This window comes from Xiphophorus hellerii, chromosome 2, assembly GCF_003331165.1.
Source record: "Xiphophorus hellerii strain 12219 chromosome 2, Xiphophorus_hellerii-4.1, whole genome shotgun sequence".
Classification (NCBI taxonomy): domain Eukaryota; kingdom Metazoa; phylum Chordata; class Actinopteri; order Cyprinodontiformes; family Poeciliidae; genus Xiphophorus; species Xiphophorus hellerii.
The window spans coordinates 7,901,477-7,918,981 of NC_045673.1; the positions used below are offsets into that span (position 1 = coordinate 7,901,477).

At 39.4% G+C, this 17,505-nt stretch overlaps 1 protein-coding gene across 4 annotated transcripts in view; it reads left to right on the forward strand.

Annotated features, from left to right (window-relative positions):
- The window catches only part of LOC116732196 (synaptotagmin-7-like), a 52,316-nt gene extending 36,154 nt beyond the window's left edge, over positions 1-16,162 (forward strand). For 3 of the 4 annotated variants that reach the window (XM_032582252.1, XM_032582235.1, XM_032582245.1), the window contains 4 exons: positions 142-311; positions 643-757; positions 1,820-2,019; positions 3,220-16,162. In XM_032582252.1, coding sequence (XP_032438143.1) covers positions 142-311; positions 643-757; positions 1,820-2,019; positions 3,220-3,324 — 590 coding nt within the window. In that variant the 3' untranslated portion in view covers positions 3,325-16,162. The remainder of the gene's footprint in view (positions 1-141; positions 312-642; positions 758-1,819; positions 2,020-3,219) is intronic. The other variant, XR_004341738.1, reaches the window with a different exon arrangement.
- The last annotated feature ends 1,343 nt before the right edge of the window (positions 16,163-17,505 follow it).

A 17,505-nucleotide genomic window follows, 5' to 3' on the forward strand; every position in this document is an offset into this window, starting at 1 on the left:
GGCATTTTTGTCATATTCTTCCCTGGAAGCATGTTGCACATTACTGTTCCCTCTGTACTGTCAGGAACATGCTTTTCGCAATCTGCCACTTAGCTGTGCCTCTCCGCCCACAGTGTTATCTACTTCCTGTGTCTGCTTTAGGCTTCCCTTACGAGAAGGTGAGAGAACGCACTCTCTACCTCCAGGTGTTGGACTACGACCGCTTCAGCAGGAACGACCCCATCGGAGAGGTGTCAATCCCCCTGAACAAGGTGGAACTGGGCCAGCTGAAGACCTTCTGGAAGGAGCTTAAGCCCTGCAGTGATGGCAGTGTAAGAGGGCCGTTAAACAGAACTACGGCTGATGCTCACTTTTAATCCCAGTGTAATTTGTTAAAGCAAGTGTGACACGTTTGGTCGCAGCCTTCATCATGTTTGATGTGATTTTTGGGTGAGCAATGATCATAACTAAGCCAGCCCGGTCACTGGACCATCTGTATTTGGCACATGGAGTTAGAGCAGAAAGGGCAGTGATGTAACATTGCACAACGAGGCAGTGAGTAATCTGGAGTTTGATATCCCCTGATGAAATCTGATCTTAGACCGGATGATTCACACTCCATTGTTTTTTGGGGGGGTTTTTTGTGTGTGTTCGTTTTTGCAGGGGAGACGAGGCGACCTGCTGGTGTCTCTCTGCTATAATCCCACTGCCAACACCATCACTGTGAACATCATCAAAGCACGCCACCTTAAAGCCATGGATATCGGGGGCACCTCGGGTAAAATCTTTGCTTTGTTTGTCCCAGTCTTAAATCTATGTTTTTCAGTTTGGCGCCTTTGCCTTGACTTTCAAAGTTTTGAGGTTTTAATTTGAATTTGTAGTACAAGGTACTTACTGACCCGTCAACACAGAAGGAAGAGTACCTTGCTAAGAATTTCTTTACACTTTTTTTCATATTACAGTGGCAAAAGGTCTCCTCACTTTTAGTACTAATAAAATAAATCGAGCGCTTTTACAGAATTGTTCATATCACAGAAAGTACTTTCGGTGCGCACCAATGTTTTCACATTAAGTGACCGAGGAAGTCAGCATTAGTCTTTACTCTTTGCACAGCAGGACTGAAGAATGATCACTGAGCTGCAGCTCTTTCTGTCTTTATAAATTTACAGACTTTTATTTGTCAAAAGTCTATAATTCCCAGAATTCGTTTCTTTACATCTTCATAATAATGCCGTGCTTTGTGTTGGTCTGTCACGTAAAATTCCAATAAAATGCACTGAAGGTTGTAATTTGACAAAATGTGGACAAATTCAAGGCATTTGAATACTTTGGTACTCTGGTCACTGTCGTCTGTTCATAGTCACAGCAGAAAGGTGACATTACATCAAGCATATCTTTTGACCTCTATCTGCCTGTATATCTATGATGATCTTGAACCTCCTAGCTAAATGTGCATCAGCGCATTCTGGTCTCTTCTGGTTAAAAAAAAAGTATCCAGTCCTGCTGTGACACACTTTCTGTACAATTGTTTTTTTGGTAAAATTAGAGTTTCCTGCAGTTACTATTACCAGATATAAAATTGCTCCAGAATTTGCTGTATGAATCCCAAGCCCCATTTCCATAAATACTTCCTCATTTGTATGTTTGCTAGCTCAGGGAATAGGTTGACCTTGAGCTCAATCGAGGTCTCTGCTTCCCTGCTGCCTTTCCTGTCTATAACAATCAAGAGGGTAATTGCAAAGCTGACCCTGAAAGCAAAAAAAAGAGTAAAAAAAACATCCATAGGCATTTTCTTAGTTACCCTTGCGAAAACTTGAGCTCTTTTATGTCCTTTCTGCAGACCCTTACGTAAAGGTGTGGCTCATGCACAAGGACAAGCGTGTTGAGAAGAAGAAGACGCCGGTGATAAAGCGCTGTCTGAATCCAGTTTTCAACGAGTCCTTCCCCTTTGATGTCCCTGCCCATGTGCTGAGGGAGACTACCATCATCATCACCGTCATGGACAAGGACAGGCTTAGCCGTAACGATGTTATTGGCAAGGTAATTTATGACATAAGCTTCTGCTGTGAGTCTGCAGAGATTTTTAGATAGGTGTCATGGGTTAGCTTGGTGTGTTGAAGAGTCGTAGAGTCAACAGTGCTTGTGGGCCAAGAAAGTAAAAACAAACTAAAGACAAATTAAGCAGAATGACTTATTTTATTTTAATTTTTTTTATAGGAAAGGAATATTATTCAGTATAGTTCCAAAACTTAAGAGATTTTGCATGTTTGCTCAAATTGTCCTGTTGTTAGACAAATCTGGTCTAATAACAGGATTTGGGTCACTTTCTTTCAAACTGCCTGCTGGATTTAGCAAAGCTTAATTGAATTCAATAAAATCTGATTTGGTTGCAGTGAGTTGACTTTTCAATCAAAGTCTCTGGATAGACACGGTTCTGCTTATTATAAAAGCTTGGTTATGAAAAGATAAATACTTTGGATTGTACTTTCTGCAAATCATCAATTGCCTGTGTGGGAGGGGTCAAATTTCTGCAAGCAGGGTGGCTGAAAAGTGTAGAGGGACAGTTTCAAAGAAACACCAACGTTGACCGCAAGGCCAAAGTTTCACTTTGCACATCCTGAAGCTATTTCTTCCTTAGACAAGCCACACTTACAGGCTCAAATATCCAGTTGATGTTAAAATTACCTTAAGTCACTAGATGGGGCCTTCTACTGCTGTTAATGGTTCAATTTTGGTCTGAGTTAGGCAAATGTCACCCGTTGTGAACTTGAGCAAACAGGTTTTGTCATGACAACCATGCCACTTTTAAGCAATTTGAACAATTCTATTGAACAACACCAACCAGCTGTCTGATCCTATGTGTATGAGTTAGCATTAAGCTTGCATTAAGATACTTAAAAACTTACAGAAAATTTAGAGTAAAAGCTACAACTCTCTCCTTTGTTTGAATACTGACTATTTCAACCTCTAGCTTCATTAATTTAGGTAACAATGGCATTAATAATGCTATGCCTATTAGTAATACAACCTGTGAGTGAACAGTGACAGCTATTACTGCTTCACCTCACTGTTTTTTGACTTATTTCTGTTCTTTAGCATTAACTGATACCAAATACCAACACACGTAAAAACATATTGACTTGGAAGAGATGGACCATACATCTTTACATTTTTTTTATGTCCTCAGTAGTTTACAAATTTTCATGAAGTGTGCATAATTGTTTCTTTCCCCTCTCTCAGATCTACCTATCGTGGAAGAGCGGGCCAGCAGAAGTAAAGCATTGGAAGGACATGCTCGCTCGGCCGCGTACTAACGTCGCCCAGTGGCACGCTCTTAAGGCCTGATCGCACCACCCAGCTTCCTCCATGGCCACTTCCCGTCTCCTACTTCCCACCCCTCTTTTCTCTCCCCTACTCCCGCTCCCGTCCTTATGCACAAGACTGACTTGCTGCCAGGCTGCGAAACACGGGTACAATTAGCCATCTGCTCTCTTAAACCTTTAAACTCTTCTCTATTTTCTTTTAGAATCTCAATTTCCTCTTCCACTTCTCTCTGAATTTCTCTCCCCTTGAGCTGTTGTATGTTTTTTCTGTGTCGCCACTTTGCCAATAGTCCCCCTGTTTCTGACTGTCTGTATGTCTGTCTTTCTGTCCTTATGCAATCGGCCCATGGAGGTCTAATGATCTGTTTATTTGTCGCTGCAGTCCCTGACCAGTTAAACAAGTTGGTATCTTAGAGAATCATAATAATTTGAACTCATTTAATATTGTCGTATAAATAGTACAGTTATACAATATAATACATAAGGCACTGTATGAACATACAAGTGGATGTCAATAAATTACAACACCATTGTATTGTTAATTTAGTGATTCAGCTCAAAAAGTGAAACTCACTGCATACCAAGTCAGTAAACTAGAGTATTATATATTTCCAGTCGTTATGTCTGTTAATTTCGATGACTGTGATGTACAGCTAATATGAACCCCAAATTCAGTTTCTCGTAGAAGTAGGTTATTACATAAGACCAATGAAAAAAAGTAATACAGCATTGTGGTGCTACAACATGTACTGTATGTACTCAACAATTGACCGGGGCCACCAGCCTGTGGCTCTGCAGATGTATGCGCCAGCCTTCAGTTCATCCTCATTGTTGCTCTGAAGCCTCGACAATGTTTGAACTTCAGACCAGGAGAGTTTGCACTTTTGCCATATTCTGCTGGAAAAATAAAATCTGCACTTCTATAAACCTCGTCAGCAGAGTGAAACATGGAGTGCTCTAAAACCTTTTTGGTAAGCCTCTCTCCTGATGTTGGACTTTATAAAATACTTTAGAACAACCTCAACCAGCTTGAAATCTGTGCCTCTTCCCTTTATCTCCAGTCTCTGGGACCTTGATTTACCAATGAAAAATAAAATCTGCTTTTCTAATGAAGAGAGGACTTTGGACATGTCGTTTTTAAGAAGTATTTGTCAGTGTCTTGCATTCAGCAGTGTCTTAACACAGGGAAGGTAACAGTTGCAGATTATATTCTGGAAATGACTGTGTGCAGTGACTCTTAAGACTCTGACTCCAGCCACAGTCAATCCATTGTGATTCTCACCAAAAATCATAAATGAGCTAGAATCCTCTCAAGGCTTCAGTTATCCCTGTTGTCTGTGCCAGATTTTCTGCCACCCTTTTTCCCTTCCACTCAACTTTTCAATTAGCAGCACACTCTTGTGGTTTGCCACCTTTGTACAGAATGTCAGTCTCTGTCTGCTGCTATATTCAATTTATTTGAGAAACAGAAATTTGGGTTTTCATTAGTTGTAATCGGTAATGATCAAAATAAAGAGACATAAATGCTCCAAATATATAATCTTTGTAGTGAATCTCTATTAATTATTAATTTTATTAATTAATGACTTTTCTGTGACGTTAGGATGCACCTGTACCCATCTTATGAAGATGTAATTTAGCTATGTAGACTGGCAGGGTTTCACCTATGAACACTAGTTAACTATATCTTAGCCATATTCTGTCACCTGTTTCCATGTTTCATTAGTCTTTTCATTGACCCTACTGTTCTTGTTATTTGTCTCAAGTATATTACATTTTTCTCTCATAGCAAACCTTTTCTCCTTTACTCAAGAATGGTTTAATGTTCAGCGGAAGTCTTTGAAAGTGATCGATAATAGGTTTGTAATGAAACAAGCTGAACTCAGGATGGATTTGTTCACACTGTTGTCTCTTCTCTTCCTTCTATTCTCCTCTCTGTACTCTTTTTTTCCTCTTCTCTTCCTTCTGGCACAATATTAGTGACTTACTTTGCCCCACCACTCCTCTCACAACAACCCTCTTTCTGGAGCCTTCCTTGTCGTCTGTGTGCTGTGGGTGCTGTGCTGTAGCTCCAACAAAAATAGAGATTAAAAAAAGCAACTAAACTTTCCAAAGCTGGGAAAAGAGGGGACACAAACTTGTGACATGGATTCGTCTCGATTTTTCCAGAAAGAAAAAAAAAAAGACATGGAGAGAGAAAAAAGAAGATGAAATCCTAGGATGTCACTTTTCATGCACCGCCAACCGAGGAAACTAATTGAAATCTTCCAATGTTCACAGAAAAATCAAGGCTGAAAGCAAAGTCTGTGCACATGGATTCAGCTGTGTGCACACACTTCTCTTCGCCCTGTGCTCTTCTGTCATGCTGGTGGGTATCCACCTCCAGCAGGTTGGACTGTACAGTTAGACTGCTGTGTTAATGTATGCCTTCTGCCAGTTGAGTGTGCATTTACAGGAGCAACACACTGAACTTTACAGAAATCTTCTTCTCTTTTCTCTTTCTTCTCTCGCGCTCTTCTTGCTCTTCTTACTGCCATTGTTTCCCCATCCTCTACTGCCCTGCCTTCTGAACGAGGGCACGGGGAAGTTCATTTTGCACTTTTTTGAAAATGTAATAAAAATAATAATGATGATTATAGTTTTTGATGATGATGATGATGGTGATGATTATAGCTGTGGTGAAAATCAAGGGAGGAGAATCTGGAAGGGTTGGCTGCAGTTGGCTGCAGTCGGGGGGGGAGAAGTGACGTCTGCTTGGTGTTTTCAGGGTTTGGAGTTGAAGCGAAGGACACAGAGGATGCAGGGCTCTCATCCTCCTCTTCTTGGTCTTTTTTGTGTTTTTTTTTTTTTTTTCTAAATCTCAGAGTACTTGTGTGTGCTTGTGTGTGTATTTGGAAGGAAACTGCAGGACTCCTGGTGGGAGTCCACTGATGTTTGAAATGTCAGGCTGGGATGGAGATTCAAGGCACGTTTGCTTGTCTCATGGAGACTGGCCAGCACAACAGTGCTATTACACAATGTGTCGATTAACATCAAGCTTGTCAGAGCTCAAAGCCACAGCCTGCACATTGTTATTCTGAATGAGTCCAAGAAAGAAAATAATAATGATGATTATAGTCCAAGAAAGTTCAAGAAAGAACAGTTTATATATATATATATATATATATATATATATATATATATATATATATATATATATATATATATATATACTCTGACAGGAAAAGGTAGTTCTTAACCATGTTCTGAATTTTAGTTGCACTTCATCAGAATTATAAATGACGGACAGCGTGTGCGATATTAGATGATTGACTTGTCTGCCTCTATAAGATACTGCAGGAGTGGATTAGATGTTATCTAATGCAGTAATAGTTGTCCAGTTTGTCAGAAACATTCAGCTTAGCTTCATACCTGTGGAAATAAAGCAGCAACAATAAAACTTAATTAGATGCTCAGTAATTAGATGCTCATAGATACCTCTGCTCTTTCCTAGTTTGCCGTTTATCCCAGTTGTTTGCAGTTCACCTTCAATGCACTCTTGTAAAGTTTTACGCTTAATTCTGTCGCAGGGTTTCCCTAAAGCAGTCCCCAATCTTTCTACACCTTGGCACTTTATTCAGGAAGTAGCTAAAATATTTAGCTGAATTATCAGTACTGTGCTTTTCAATTAATTAAAATGTAATGACAAATGTACTCAAATACATCTATTTAAACATATTTAAATTTCCAGTGTAATATAATAGCTTTTTAAACCAAAAGTATGTACAAGAAATGACTTGTGTTGAGTTATATAAAGCTCATTAAATAAGAAGACTCATATCACTGTATATTACTGTATAATACCTATGCATGTCAAAGTGTCAAATACTGAAGTACACCAATGTTTCATTGGGGTAAAATGTAAGAATACGTTATGTTTCAAAGTTTTGTTCTTAAGGTTGTAAGTAAGTAAATTCAGCTTTATTTATTTATCATATTTTCACACAGATGTCACAAAGTGTATCATAAAAAGGGTGACTTTAATAAACCACACAGAAGTGTACAATACAGAAGCCAAAACAGTCCAATCATCTTGTGACAATCTATTATAAATAAAAGAAAAACTTATTTTTTTCTATGTTCTTAAGGACAAAAAAAATAAAATGCTTTAAACTTTACATCATAATAGTTATGGAGAAGGTAGAATATTTTGAAAGTTTTAATTCTGCTGTGATGATTAACAATCAGTAACAGCAATACCAAATAAAATATAAAGGAACATTTCAAATTAAAAACTATAGCGGTTATTTGACTGTTAAAAAATGGTAAATCAGAAAATATACATTTTTCACTTCTGATTTGCAAGCACAGCTGTTACCCCTTTTGTTTCCATGTTTACAGGCTATGAGAGAATTTCCATTAACCTTTCTCCAAATCAACACAGAAAACTAGGAAACCCTACGCCATTAAATGTAGGCTTAATTGCTAGTAGTAAGCAAATCCAAAACTTATTCTATATAAATACTATTTTTTGAGTATTTAATACTATTTATTGTTACAATATTGTATGTAACAATATTGAAAGATGATGCTATTGCTTTAATATTGTAAAACCATCTTTCCTGGAAGTCGTCTATCTGCATATATGGATGAGTTATTATATATCTCATAAACTTTTAAATATACCCACATTAGAACAGTAATTTGAGTATGAACAACTATTAAAGCTGATGCAATTTTTATGGAGTTACTGTTCTAATTTCCTGTATCTGCTGACTGTGCTGCCATGCTAATGATAGTTTACACTTGAGAAAGGACAAATAGTGAGGGAGTTGGTTCGACTGTGTATTTTTTTAAAATTTTTTTCCATTACTTTAAAAATTAAAAACAAATTTGGTCTTTATTCTTAAACTAGGAATATGTAATGCAATAAAATTGTGTTTTTGCTGTTTGAGAATATTGATAAAGTTTCATCTTCCCTTAGAGACTAGGAGATCAAACAGCAGCTATAACGAGAGAAGAATTTACTGCATGTCTTGATGCCCAAACAGTAGGAGGATTCCCTATCTGTGTTTACTTCATTAACAATGGCTTCTCACCACCTTGTGTTCAGTTTCCAAGGTAACCAAGTGCTTGATTGCTTAATGGTTTATGGCAGTCCTCTTGAATTATGTTTACTATTCAAGATGTAATGCAGATATCGGCCACAGCAATAGAATATAGTTGTTTTTCCCTGCTGCACATCTTCTTTGTTGCCTATGGGGAAGGATGTTAGTTAGTAGCATTAATACTGCATCCAAATGTACAGGAAACTTGTGTTTTTCTTTTTGACTGTGTCTATAGTGATGTTTCTAGATTAGTTGGCTTTGGAGATGAGCAACTGGATGAAAGATATTTAGATGAGATGATAAACAAAAGCACTCATCTTTGTGGGTGTAAATGTTCAAGAAGCTGTAGCCCCACATTTCTTGGGCTAACAGTTACGCACCAGTCTAACTAGTTGTTAGCTTAATTCCTTCTCAAATCTCTTCTTGATTCTCTACTCTGAGATTCTTCTGACTTTTAACCGCTGATGCTGACCTGAATCACTTAATTTGAAACCCACTGTGTAAAGACTGCCTAATAAGCGAGTCCATACATAGCACAGCTTCTGCTAACACTGCCTTTTTATCTCTTTTGATTCACGCTAAAGATGGTGTCAGCATACAACTGTGCAGTTGTAAACTGGCCAGCGCTGTATAACTCCTCCTCATGAGTGTCGGTAAGCTTTTCTGGACAGCATGCGGTGTGCCGAGTATGTTCTGGGCACTGTCTTTCATGTGGGTCTCAGTGCTGGCTGCTGTGATGCACTGATCCAGTCCAGTGCCCTTCAAAACAATTGGCCATCCATGGAACAGGGCTCACTGTTTTGACAGCCAGTGCCTGCAGTGTCACAGCACATTACACTCCCATTAGGTGGTCAGAAAGGAGCAATATCTGCTTCCTTGGACCTGGGGGGGGGGGGCTCACTACTTTGCAAAAATAACTCTGGCTAAGAAAAAAGAGACATGGAGCGGTTTTATTACTAACATGCATGCAAGTAAAAGTCTTGTCACCCATCCGTTAGCTTGGTCAGCTTTATCTTTGCTAATATTGGAGCTTTTCCCAGCTAGAATTAGGCAAGGGAGTGAGTACACCCTGAGCAGGTGCCAAGACCATCACAAGGCTAACACAAGGACAGCCAATGCCTAACAATGGATGTTTGTGGACATCATACAGAAAGGCCCCCAGGTGACCAGCAGTCCCTTTTTCCAGTTATCTGTCAGTTCAAACCGCTGCTCCACCTGGCTTGTCAGGTAAAGACAGAAACTGATCAGTGTAGTCACTCCTGAAGGTGTGAAAACACTTTCTGGACTTATTAAGTCAACAGTTTATCAGCTATTTCCCTTTAACTGAGTTACATATTGTTCAGAAGCCTGAGCTACCAGGCTTTATAAATTAGTCCTCAGTCACCCTGTGAGCTTGGAGATACGCTGTTATTTTTATAACATGAGGCAGATTGTGAAGTCACTCATCCTTGAAAATAGACGACTGAGAAGACTTTTGGACTTTTAGAAGTCTAAGCTCTGCTTTTTAATCCAGATGACCTCCTGAATAAAAAAAAAATATATTGGTCAGTGTTGGCAGGTTGCATGAATAACTTATCTGGAAATTTCATAACTTTTCTTTTGACCACAAACTAATTCTTCACATTTATGATTAATGGTATCATTATAGCATATAAAGAAACTGTTGCTTATTTTTTTAGGAAGCGTAGCAGTGATCTCAGACCTGGATAAGTATAAGGATTACTTGTACAAAACGAGACACAGCTAAGTTTCCTTTAGTGGTTAAAATAGAAGAAGCATTGATGCTCTCAGTTGTGACTACTCTAAAATGTTTGACTCTGGAAAATTGTGGGGGAAAATGCTGTGTGTTTGCTATAATGCCTGTTCCCTGACGATAGATTTCGTTTGACAACAGAGTGTAAATCCTTCAGAAAGCTTCTATCTGTAAAATAATAAGGGTACCCTAATTTATCTTTGTTTTCTGTTACCAGCTCAACAACCAAAACACTAAAATGGATGGAAAGTTTAAATCTAAACATATGGAGACATTAGCTCCCAAATACCACTTTTTAATTGCACTGCCACCTCTCTCACACGTCTAAATGTGTTGCGCCTTCTTGGCACCAACAATGTCAGGAGTGACCTTCAGCAAGCCAGGGCTCATGAATATACCTAGAGAGGATTACAGATGTTCCCAGTCAAGACTTTCGCCCCCCCCAGACACAGGGTCCAATTGGTGTGTTTGTTCAGCCTCAGTGCTGTCTCTCATCATTATATTCAATTCCTGGCAGAACCAATGAACAGGTGCTGGTGTGGGCCTGAGTAAAAAACGTTTCATTCTGCCCACAACTTTACTGCACATTACTGTAAGTTTATGTCCTTTTTCTGCAATAAATATACTTTTTGTATCTAGAACCATTCCCAGACCTGTATTGTCACCTGTAATCATGATGTGGAAAAGCTTTCAAATAGATTAATCTTTTACTTCTCTGGTTGACAAATATTGAAAAATCTAACATTTAATTTTAGAACATTTGCTAAGTGTAAAAAACAAGCTCTCTTTTTAAAATCTAATTGTTTTATGTTCTCTCTTTTAAACTACATAATCTCTCTAGATTTGGTTCACTGCTTCGGCTCGGGGACTGGAATGACGATGGTAGAAATGCTTATTGTGTTTTAAACCATTATTCTATCATAAGCCCAAATTAGAACCCATTTTTAGATTTCTGGCAGAACCCACCAAACTTAACTTTTAAATGTTCTGGTATTTCAAGCAGTTCCAAGTTGGTTTTTGAAGACAAACAGGCCCCCGCCATCACAAATCTGCCATACTTAACAACGGGCCTGAGGCACACTACCTCACATTCATCTTTTGTTTCATGGCAGGTCAACCTGGAGTGTTTGTTGCAGAAAAATCTTACTCTCTATTTGAAATTTGGCACAGACAATCATAGTTCCCCAAAGATGATCCTAACAGACATATTTATGTCTTTCTTAAAATGAAATAAATCCATGTTAGCTGAGTTGAATTTTAGTTATTCTTTTAAGACTACACTTTGTGCACTAGAGTATAAACCTTACCCCTAAAGTTTAATATCTTGACATCTTATTTTGTACATTTCCATGCATTTTTAAAAATTGATTTACATTTACTAAACTTACATAGTTAGCTTAAACCTCTCACAACTGAAGAGGCCCTACCTGTTCCTTATGTTCCCTTGAGATTTATGATGGTGTTTGTCCTTGTCTCATTCCTCCTTCCCTTAATATTCCATCGTAGTTTTCCTTGATGGATTTCTTAAGTTAAGCATCAGTGACTCACTCTATTGGAAAGGTGCCTGCTCTGCTGTAGTCTTTGCTAAATTAAATTAGGGTTGTTCTTTCTCTTGGAGACCTTAATGTCTGTGTGTGTGGATTAAAGTGAGGCTGTGGTAATCCCATCCTGGAGGAACATCTTCGCTGCCTGTGCTTTATTCTGCTGAATCATGTTGTGACGCCTGAGTAAGTTCAGGAGTCACCTGGCTCACCTTCGCTGTTTGTCTGCGTTCGTCCTGCCCTGCACCGACAGACCTCTCCTCTCCCTCCGACTCACCCTTTCAATTGTTTTAAGCATCTGGTGAAAACCAGTGTGACTCCTTCCATTCAGGGTTGTATGAATAGTAACTACACGAATATGAAAAACAATAATGAGTAATAATTTCCTTTCTGTTCACATTTGACTGTTGGTTAGTGTGTACGTATGTGTGTGCTTGGTGTTCTTGTGTTTTTATTTCTTTACAGAGCATTGTGAAGAATAATTATTTTTTTTGTTTTGTTTTTTAAAAAACTTTATGTAAATATTGTTGGTGAAAATTAACATTTATTGTACTCCGAGTTTTCGTTTGTCACTCAAGGAGATGAAGAAAACAACGATACACATGAATAACAATGGTGATGTTGATGATGATGATGAAGCTGATTATACCTGCCCTTCTTGAATAAGGGCTTTTGATGTCTGCTGTATTCTTGTTGGGGGCGTCGTGAGGTCAAGGCAAGACAAGCGACGGGGAAGGAGTGGTACCCGACACATCCCAGGTTCTTTGTAGCAACACTGCCACAAGTCCCCGAATACACCCAGGTAACTCAAAGCGACACAAATTGTAGCCATGAAGCATCATTGCATTCTTACAACATGTTTTGCGGTGTGTGAGAACAACACACACCTCCTTGTTGAGTCACTCCGACCCAGTCGCTTGGCATCACATCCCCCCCCCCATCAGCTTACAGGCTCTGGGATTTACTGAAATGCCATTGTGTTAGATGGGATTGACCCTGTCTGACACCCATGATGCCTTGCTCATTGAATTTGGAGTCATTATTGATGTGTAGGGAGCCATACATAAGGATGGGAATGGCTTCCATCATCCTACAGCAACAAGGGTAATTTGCATGCATGTTTTAGTTCCCGAGTGGGCCGATGTGAACTTGCCAAATAACTGGCTTGTTGGTTGCTTGCTTATTTGCAAGAGCTCTCAAACGCCAGCAAGGACAGTCCAGGATTAGAGAGACAGCCGAACTATAAACTGCCATATTGTGATGTAAAAAAACTCAAAAAACAAAGCTTGCACCATTTCTCCTCTTTAAAACCGATTTTAGCTGTGCCATATCACAACATATTCCTTTGTTTTGTCCAGGACTCTTCTGTAACATGCTGTTAGATGTTAAATCATGTATTAGTTGTAACTTTAGAGAATGCTGAAGGAGCTTTTCTGTGCCGATTGATCATTAAGTAGTTAGGAGATAAGGTGATGTCACACTGTGTGTGAGAGAGAGGAGTTGGTGTTGCATAGATCTGCAATTTAACAAGATTTTGGAAATGTGTCAAAACATCTTAAAATATCTTTGCACTTTGAGCTCAGCACAATTAATAAGATTAGCTCATTTAGCTTTGCAAACTATGAACAGTTATCATGTGTGCTCCCTGAAGACTGAGCAAAAACTGTGAAGACTACCAATCCAGCTTGTTCCCCAACAGACAGAATTGAATTAAAACAGAGCTATTTTTCTGCAATGCATTCAGCCTTGCTTTTAAAATGTTGGTGCCTCTTGAGACTTCATTTTTAAATGCCTCATCCGTGCTGAAAATAGCTAACTTTGCTCAGTAACAACTTCCAAACCAAAGAGAGTTTTTGTCAGTGTGACATGTTGGCGCCTGTGTTTTCTGAGCCTAAAAAAGATTGGATTTTTAAGTCAATCAGTCACCGTTAAGAGCTGGGTAAGTGTAAAATTTGAATTCTGGTGGTTTGATGATTTCTCGGTGCGTCGCTGCAATTTATCCTCTTTGAAATAAATGAGGAATTAAAATGCACTTTTATTTATGTTCAAAGCATGCTATGGCTTTGTAAAACATTGGTTAAAACAAAATTGTGGTCAACTACCATAAATCCTACTTTGTCTGGTTTTTTATATGCTGCGCCCTCATGTTTCAGGCCCAGCATCCACACAGTGCAGCGGTGGAGCTTATCAGTTTCAGGTTTCTTTGAGGAGCGTCTCTGACCTGACATGGTTTAGCAGATACTGCCGGCAGCTGTCTCCAGGAAAGACAGTGGATACAGTCCTACCTTCATCTGTAATACCATCCCTCTGAGGGAGTCCCACAAGGACGCTGAAGCTCCACACGCTAACCAAAAATAAAGCCCAGCTACTTTCCCCTCCAAACTCGATCTGTTGCTGATTGTGAATGAGATGCAGGCCGAGCGGCGTCTAAATCCTGCCATTTATACAGAGATTTTTAAATCAGGGAGGTAATAAGCAATACTCTTAACTGACCTACTGAATCTAAACTGAGAGGGGTTTTATTTTTGCATTGAGGGATGTCAAGGGTAACACTCCTGCTTTTTGGTTGGGTTTTTAACTCCTTTCTCCACTTGCCTTGGCCCACCTCTTCAACAAAGAGTGCTCTAACTTTAAACACACAATTGTGATGTGTACAATCTGATTCCATGTATTTATTTATGTATTTTTTTTGCCAACTTTGTATAGTGTACAAATATCTATAAATATACAAACCATGACAGTACTGTATAGATTTTAGCTGCCTGGTAAGGTTAATAGTATATACTTGGTAGACTAAAAGAAAAAGCGTAGAGCTGTTCAAAAGCCAGTTACTGAGAAAAAAAAAAATTGCTTTCTGTAAGACCCGATGCCACTGGCTTTTTTTTATATTCTAAGTTTCTGCTTTCTTTTTTTATTGTAGCCAGTGGGATTTTATTTGTCCATTTGTTTTGCTTTTGTCTTTGTTTTGTTTTTTTGATTTTGTTTTTATTGGGGCTTTTTTTTGGCAAGACACAGCAAGGTTCTGGCAGCCAGGAGAGTGCAGTGGAACGCAGACTGGAACCCTGTGCAGTTGTGCGTGTTTTTAGGTGTGCGTCCGTCCATCGTAGTGCTTAGTGCTCTTTGTGCAGTGCCTCCCTCCTCCCTCTTTTTCTCTTACGCAGATTGCTCGCTAAGATGCAGGATGACTGTGTTTGCTGAGGCTAGCTGATGCCCTCCTCCTTTCTCTTTTTTTCTCCTCACATCCGCTCTGTTTCTTCATTACACCGCTTAGTTTTAATCCTCCACTAAGTATAGATTTCCACTTCCTCTGCTCGATTGTTCATTTACTATCCCATTCAGATGATAATGCGCACACCACCAGAGTCTAATTTCCTGGTAATCCATTCCATCCCCCATCATCTATCCTGGATTCTTTGTCCATTAGAGTCTCCCATTTGTCACCCTCCACGTTACTTTTTCTATAGAGCTCTGTGGACCAGAGAATAAACAAAAAAAAGAGGAGATCCATGTTTCTCATCCCAAGTCAAGCCTCATCACTACAAACTCAGAGGAGATAGAACGGCATCAGCTCAGCATGCAGCAACACAAAGCAGCCATATTGAAATCAAGCACAGATGTGAGAGTTTATGTTGTGGCGGCTTAACTGCTGCCTGTTTGTAGCAAGAGCGAGAGGAAAAAAAACGCCTTAAAGATCGGACCAACCACACATATTAAAGATACCGGGATGTGTACATTTGTGGAAACCCTCCCTTTTCCTGCACCACTTTTATTACTTGGTATTCCAGTGTGCTGCTTGGTTGCTCTGTACATATCTGTGTAGTACTTCTGTTGATGTCCCTGTACTGGTATAGTAAAGGGTTCTTACTGGGTGGCCTCGGCTGACGCCCTCCCTCTCCTGTTCTCGTCTCATTCTCCTTAAACGAAAACTTCAAACATTCCCTTTGAACCTGAACCGAACAGCTACTAAAGATGATTGGATCTCACTGGGAGCTAAAGAGAAAGGACCGAACTGCAGACGTCTCTCACTGGAGCCATGATAATAACCGAGACGCCTTGGTCACGTCCTTCTGAGGGCCGCAGTACCTCCACATATCCGCACTCGACTCTCTGCTCCTTCCAGCCCACCTCCTCTCTGGTCGGCCCTGGTTTGGAACAGAAGGGTGAGACAGAGGGACAGGGTCGGGAGAGCCCTGGGAGGCTAGCGGAGAGCCGCGTCTCTGCGGTCGCGCCCAGCAAAGGGAGGGAGGGCGTCTCAGGGCGGAGCTCAGTAGCACTTTGGTTTTGCGTTCCATGTTTATTTTTTTCAGCCTCTCCTGTTTTTTGGGCCGAGCAGACTGTGATCTTATGGGGGTGGGGGGGTTTGTTGTTTTTCTGTTCTTGCTCTCCTCCACTCATCAGTGTTACACAGTGTGCTGGGTGGAAGGAGCCTTGGAGCTGAGCTCTGATGTTGTTCCATATTAAAGAATCATTTTTGCTACACTTGTGTTCAGAGCCTCATTGGTCTGTCTCGTCGTCCTTTACTTCAGTATACTGTAACCAGGACTACACTGCAGCATGATGAGAACATTATACCTGCTTAACATCTTGTTCTGTAACTAGTAATTATCCTGATTCTGCACCTGAAAGCAGCTGATTATCTGATTCGTTTAATCTGCAAAGTTTTGATCGTTCATTAAACATTTAATGACCTTAATTTCAAGCATTTTTGTCAGCCTGATGGATCCCAACAACTACAAAATGTCATTAATGTTTGAATAAAAATTAAAGGCCAATAGAGGATTTACTATTAGAGAGTCTAAGGCAATTAAAGTAAATCTGCTGTTGTACATATTTTATTGCTTCAATGCCTACAGCACTTTGCAAATGTTTGCAAATCTTTGTGTATGAAATTGGCATTTTATTAATAGAAAATAGTTCATAATTATAAAGTGTATCCAAACTCAAACATGATTTTTCAAAATCTCATAATCATAATTTGTGCATCTCTATGCAGCTCTCTCATTCAATGCTTTCCAGAACCCACATTGCTAAGATTACACCTGCAAGGTTATCCACAATTCAAAAACTTGATGTTCATAAGAAAAATTCTTGAAACATTTTTCAACATGCCTGGCAACATTTTTGAAGGCAGAGGATTCTTGCTGATGTAGATAAGAAAAATGTAATCTAGCATGATTGTGTTTTAATTTTCTTCTTAATGAGGGCAAAACCAATACATGGTAGGTAATTCATCACCGATTTTGAAAAAGAAAAAAGAAATGAAAGTGTTTCTTTCTTGTATATCAAACCAGTAGGCAACACTGGAAAATGTATCTTGATTTAATTATGCAGTGAATTGGGAGGAAGATCTTTTTGAAGTGTAGGAGGAATCTGGTCCATAAGAAAAAAGGTTCATTTCAATGTAAACGTGAATCTGGGACGTTAAAATTTTATTTTTACAGGATATTTATGGAAATGTGGTCAATGTAGTTGGTGGAAAAACATCCTGATGGGGAACTCAGAGTAACTTAAAACCATTTTGCATAACTAAAGACAGAAATCTTTGCCCATTTTTCTTTAAGCAGCTTGAGCTCAACCAGGTTGAATGAAGAGCATCTACTGAAATTTTCTAGTCTTGCCACAGATTCTCAACTGGATTTATACCTGGACTTTGACTGGGCCATGCTAATACATGAATGTGACTTGATTGAAACCAATGCATCGTAGGTCTGGCTGCAACAGATGCTGTTGAAAGCATCTGAATCATCTGACCAGTTTATTTTATTCTTTGTGTTTGTGGAAACAGGAACACTATAGATGACACCCAAACAATGGCCTTTTTA